This window comes from Silurus meridionalis, unplaced genomic scaffold (genome assembly GCF_014805685.1).
Source record: "Silurus meridionalis isolate SWU-2019-XX unplaced genomic scaffold, ASM1480568v1 Scaffold289, whole genome shotgun sequence".
Classification (NCBI taxonomy): domain Eukaryota; kingdom Metazoa; phylum Chordata; class Actinopteri; order Siluriformes; family Siluridae; genus Silurus; species Silurus meridionalis.
Window position 1 is genome coordinate 15,656 of NW_025804516.1, and position 6,427 is coordinate 22,082.

At 43.3% G+C, this 6,427-nt stretch overlaps 1 protein-coding gene across 1 annotated transcript; it reads left to right on the plus strand.

The window, feature by feature from the left end:
- The first annotated feature begins 4,434 nt into the window (after positions 1–4,434).
- On the plus strand, positions 4,435–6,080 carry LOC124382454. The gene is given in 2 exon segments (XM_046844553.1): positions 4,435–5,599; positions 5,602–6,080. Coding segments are annotated over 2 exon segments (1,644 nt in total).
- Positions 6,081–6,427: the final 347 nt, after the last annotated feature.

Sequence of the window (6,427 nt, forward strand, 5' to 3'; positions counted from 1 at the left end):
GCCCAACGTGGGGCCCTGAAGGTCAGCACAAAGGTCGAAAACCTGAACAGGGGACCGAGCATCCTGTGGGCTGCAGCCGTTGGAAACAAAATTCAGAGAAAAAGGTAAGCAGACACCTGTTATACTCAAAGTCTGTGATTAGTAACTGTATGCCTATGAGGTTGTCGGCCCGGGAGGTGTAGACTGCTGGCCTAGGGCCAAAGAACTATCGGGTGGAAAATTAGTGTTGGATGAGTATAAGCAAAAGTAAAGACATAAGTTGTGAGTGGAGAGTCACTGCGTATAGAGACGCAGGGTGGGACCCACGTGAATAAAGTTGTGAGGTGGAGAGTCACTGCGTATAGAGGCAGGGTGGGACCCACGTGAAACTACGGCTAATTGTTTGTACCTCAGTCTGTCGGACTTTCCATATGGTCTAATTAGGTTGCAGACTAAGCAGACCAAGAACGGTAAACCCAAAAGTGAGAGCTTGGTGATTCGGGTGCAAGTCCCGATGTGAGAAGGTAACATTTCTCATATAGTCTAAAACAGGAAAGATACCATAGGTCTTTACTAGGGGATCCAGGTTCGTAACCTGGGGTGGAAAGGGTACATTCAAAAGGTCGTGAGTTGTCAGGCTCGGAGAGTCACCGTTACGAGTACGGGGTGGGACCCGAGGATATTGAGATGAAGTGATGGCCATGTGTACATGTACGGTAAAAAGAGAAACGTTGTAACTGCAGTTGTGTAAGTGTTGTTGTCATATTGTTCGTGAAAAGCGTGTTTCTGTAAAACCGGATTTATAGTTGTGTTTTCCGTATGTTGATGTTTTGTCTATGAAATTATATGTATGCCTGTGTTTGTATTGTTGCTTGCTGTTTGCTTACGCTGCTTGGGATGATGCTGAGATTGTGAGTATACTCATATTCTTGGACGAGAGACGGAGCAGGAGAAAGAGGGCGCGGGCACGCGCATACAGACACGGAGCGCACGAGGGGGGGTGCGCATGCGCATAGGCGCACGGAGTATAACACACACATAGTGTTCGCTTGCTGACACACATACACATACATGCATACACTTGGACAAACACAGTGCGAATAAACGAATAAATAAGATAGAGAAAATATAACAAGATAAATGTGGATTTGATGGACATAGAGATAGAGACGAACGGACTTAGAACTCATTTCTGGGACGAAAGGACATACAAAGATAGAAACGGTATAGAGAGGAGGCAGACAGAAAAGCAGATACAAGACAAATTGTGGGCTATTACACGATTACATGGCATAGAGGTGTTGCACCAGATATTCCCAGAGGAAAACTGGTATGAAAAATAAAAGCATCTGGAAACCTCAATTGTTAAGCCCAGTACTGCGCACCCTAGTGGAAGCCCCTACACCTAGTAAAGCCGTGATACACCTGTTTGATTTCATAGCAGACCCACACAACGAAGACGAGGAACCATTGATAGAATTAAATGCAGAAGTACCTGAACAATCTAATTATTGCTCGGGACTGACAGCAACTGTTGTAGTGGAACCTAAAGAGGTGGTGTGGGAAAGAGGGGCAGCTACCTCGATTCTAATCGATAAAATCAACTCATTAAGTGGACAAAGCCGAAAAATCCAACACGACCTTGTAAGACAGTGAGACGGATAAACGTCCATTTAAAGTGGTCTGCTCAAAACAGAAACCCAGGCCACCGTAGAGAGGCACACAGGGCAAGACAAGGGTGTATCATGAGTACGGAAGAATCCCCAATCACACCTGTGGATGTGATAATTATAAGGCATAAAGGGGCTGAAAAAGAGATTAAAAAATATATGAAAAAATGGAAAGATCTGACAGCTGGGATTTGCAATGGCCTGAAGAGGAACATTTAATAAAGAAAAGTGTGATGTAATGAAAACCAGAATTAGAAATTGGGAGAAATAAAAAGAAAAGAAAAGAAAAGACAAAACGGAAATTAGACATCATTGAATGGTTTGAGCACGAGGGGGAGATGTTAAAAGTGCATAAAGAAAAAACAGAAAAGGTAACAGGAAGTAAGGAGGGAAAAGGGTCAGAAAAGGTTTCAGCCCCACCATTAGAGGAGTATGAGGAACAGAAGAAACCACCACCATATGCTGAAATAAAGAAGCCAAAGGTGATTAGCTTCTACCCAGTACTAGGAAAAGGAGAGTATCACGACATACAACTAGACATAACAGGAGGACGCATTGAAGGAAGGATGGAATTACCAGTTGCAGATAACAAAATAAACAAAGGAAGAGCAAGACAAACAAACAGAGTGTTATTTCAGAATCTTGAAGGAGAAGAGGAAGATGATGAAGAAAGCGGCAGTGAAGGGAGATATGATTATGAACATGATTATGATTTAGATATCCCACCTGAAGACTGGGAGAGAGAGCGAGAGGAACTAGAGCCACCTGAGCATGACCAGAATCAAAGACATCGCCAGAAAAAGCAAAAACAAAGGCAAGAAAGGTGTGAAAGCACCCCTAAGGTACAAAAAAGATTAAGCAAAGCCACATCTCTTCCAGATGTTAGAAATAAGAATGAAAGGAAGGAAGATTCAAACTCAGAGGAAGTTAAGGATGAAGAAGATTTTGTCGTCCTGAACCCAGTAAGAGGGAAAAGGTGCATGTCCATGGAATTTTGGAGATGACACCAAAAATGCCACTGAAAAGTGATCCACTGCAAACAGAGGTGAAAGCTCTGAAAGAAGAAATGACACTTCAAGAAGAAGAAAATACAATAAACAGGCAAGAACTGGCAGAAACCCAAAAGAGGATGGAGAAAATGGAGGAAATTCTAAAAGACACTCAAGAGAAATGGACCAGACAAAGAGATCATAACGAAAGTAACAGGTGAAAATCGTCAATTACAGGTGAAGCTATATCAACATGAACATGCCCAACTTGATGCAGAGATACAGAGGGCAGAACAGAAAAGCGCAGAAAGAGTGGAGCAGTGCCGACAGTATATTGATAAACTAGAATCTCAACTATACAGGAATCAACCAAAAACCAATGTAAAGGCTGGAAGAAAAGAAAAGCAGAAAAAAGCAAGAGAAGCCATAATAGACTTTCCACATGAACGAAGGATGACAAGGTCACAAGTACAGAGAAGTGATCACGATGATGAAGAAGAAGACATAGAAGAAGGAGAATGGACAAATCCCAATTGCCAAGAATCTTTACAGATGCCAGTCATTATAAAAGGCGCAGAATCAGTATACACACCATGGTCATTTATGGATCTTACGGGACTAATAAGCCGACTGCCTAACATATGTGAAGGAGCACAAAGATGGATAACACGCTTTGAAGAACAAACCATGGGCCAGATGCTGGCTATGGGAGATATCAAGCGATCCTGACACAGTCATTGGGAAAAGCTAAAATGATAGAAATATTGGATCAGGCACATCTAGGAGACGTGGGAAAGGATCAAAAGTATGATCGCTGGACGTTTGGAGTAAAAAGAAAGCGGCGTGTGGAATGCACTTGATCCGCATACCCCACTCAATCTGATCTAACCAAGGTGGAAAACCTGAAAATGGACGAAAAAGAAGGAGCTGCGGCCTTCATTCTTAAATTACAGAAAGCATGGGCTGAAGAGATGGGGTCAGCATGGGATGAGACGACGGCTAACATCACATTGTTCAAAATAATGCTGAAGAGAGCGCTTCCAAGTGAAGTACAAGAACAGCTTGAATCAGTTGTGGGACTTAATGCACTGCCCTGGGCAGCTTTCCAGGCAAATGTCACACATGCTGTGGAAATGCACAGGAAAAAGAAAGAAGCAAGTAAACAAGCAGCAGAAGATTTAATAACATTGCTGCACAAAGCACAGCTCGGAGAGATAGCACGGAGTAAACAAGAAAGTCAAGAAAAACGCAAAGAAGAGAGAAGTTCAGCTAAACAAGCAGCAGTCATGATGATACCAACAAATGCACAGCAGGATCCAGCTGGTCAAACCATACCAGATCAAGGAAATCAGCAACTAATGCCTGTGGGACAACCAATAATGACCTATCCATCGTATCAACAATATCCACCACAAAACAGAGGGTGGGGACAAGGTAGAGGCAGAGGAAGAGGAGGAATGTTTCAACCAAGAAATTATCAACCAACGAGAGGAGGAAGATGCTGGAATTGCCAAGATCCCAATCACATGATGAGAAACTGCCCCTATCCAATAAGACAACAGCAAGGAAACCAGCAACAAAATCAAAGCTGGCAAGACCCCGGAAATTGGGCAGGACCATGGATGGGCCAGAATCAGCAGAATCAGCAGAATCAGCAGAATCAACAAACTCAGGCAAACTTTAGAGGTGGCCCTCCGGGACCACCTCAAGGTAACATGTAAAGATGCCCAGAGAAGCCAGAGGGGGAGCTGGTACAGTGCCCCACCTCACTGTACCCTGCACAAGAACCAACCATAATGGTGGATGTGAGTAATCAGCTCCAGACATCATTTTTGATTGACACAGGAGCAACATTTACAAGCATTGGAAAAGAAGGCTCTAAGCTCCCCCTCTCACGCAAAGCAGTAAAGACAGTAGGCTTCTCGGGTAAAACTCAAACTTTGCATTTCACAGAGCCACAAGACATAACAGTAGAAGGAATCACAATACAAGCACCATTGTTGTATTCCCCCGATACTCCAGCGAATCTACTAGGCAGAGATGTACTGTGTAAGCTAGAGCAAAATCTTCTGTGGGCCTACAGGAGTGTGGGTCGAACTGCCGAAATCCTAGCTCAACAGTGTGTGATGGTAGAAAGAAAAATAGACCAACAGACACTGGATAAAGTCTATTGGCTGGAACTCGACGTGACATCTTCAGAAATCCACAAGCTGTATGACCACTTGAAAGCATGGTTTACAAACATGCGTCCAGACTGTAAGGAAACCAGGAAACCATGGCACTGCACAATAAGGTATGATGAGGGGGGACAAGATGAAGAATATGAGACTTTGTGGGGAGAACATGTAGAAGGAAACCAGTACAGCCTCAAAGCAGAAAACGTGATCATTGGTCCCCAGGGGATAGCTGCAACAGTACAACTACCAGACCACATTGCACAGTGGTATTCAGTTGAAAACTCTGTTCCACATGTCTCCCTGATGATCGGGCAAAATTATAAATCAAAAGACTTAGGGCCAATGGTCAGAGAAGCAAGTCAGATAACTGAATGGATACCAGTGGAAAAAGATATAAGCATGACATCAGACAGGAAATATCTCAGAATAAAATTAACAGCTGAAGACAGTGCGGTAGCTCACACTATTTTGATCAACAGACAGATGCAAGTGAGAACACAAGTAGGGCAAGTAGGACAATGGCAACAGAAGGAAGAACAGGCTGAACTAGAAGAAGAACAGGTATTGAAACAAATTCCGGAAAAACTATGGACTAAACACCAGACAGATGTAGGGTTAGTTAAGTCATCAGGGTTGGCGAAAATTCAATTAAAACCCAATGTGCAATTACCATACCAGAAACAATACCAACTGTCGCAACAGGCGATAGAGGGGATAAGACCCACCATTGAAGGACTAGTTGAAGCAGGAGTGTTAATCCCAACAGACAGCCCTTGCAACACCCCATTTTTCCGGTCAGAAAACCAAATTCAGACAAGTGGAGATTGGTCCATGATTTAAGACCAATAAATCGTGTGGTGGTAGCAGAAAATCCTGTAGTACCTGATCCACACACACTGTTAACAAACATCCCTGAAGGGACTAAATGGTACACTGTAATTGACTTATGCTCAGCATTCTTTAGTGTGCCTCTGCATCCTGAGTCTCGGTTTCTGTTTGCATTTACATACGGGGGAAAACAATACACCTACACACGTCTGCCACAAGGGTATTGTGAAAGCCCGTCAATTTTTAACCAGGTGTTAGCACGAGATCTGGCAGACCTAGACATTCAAAGCAGTTTGCTTCAATATGTAGACGACCTACTGATTTGTAGTCAAACCAAAGAACAGTGCATGAAAGACTCGTTAAAGATTCTGGAAACCCTAGCTCATAATGGACACAAGGTCAGTAAGGAAAAATTGCAATTCTGCCGACAAAGGTAGAATATTTGGGTAGAGTGCTCAAGGCACTACACGAAAGATCTCGCCTCTCATGTAGAGGCAATTCAGAAGACACCACAACCTCAAACAGTGCAACATATGTTGTCATTCCTGGGTTTAGCAGGTTTTAGCAGACCATGGATTTGTGATTTTGCATTAAAGACACAACCTCTCAGAGATATGATGAAAGCAGCTGATCAGACAAAATCTAGCGCACGCCTAGTCTGGACAGAAGAAGGAAAAAAGGCTTTTGAAACTATCAAAAGTGATCTAAAAGCTGCTCCTGCACTAGCCTGTCCAGACTACACAAAACCATTTCACCTCTATGTGTCAGAAAGACGAGGTTTTGC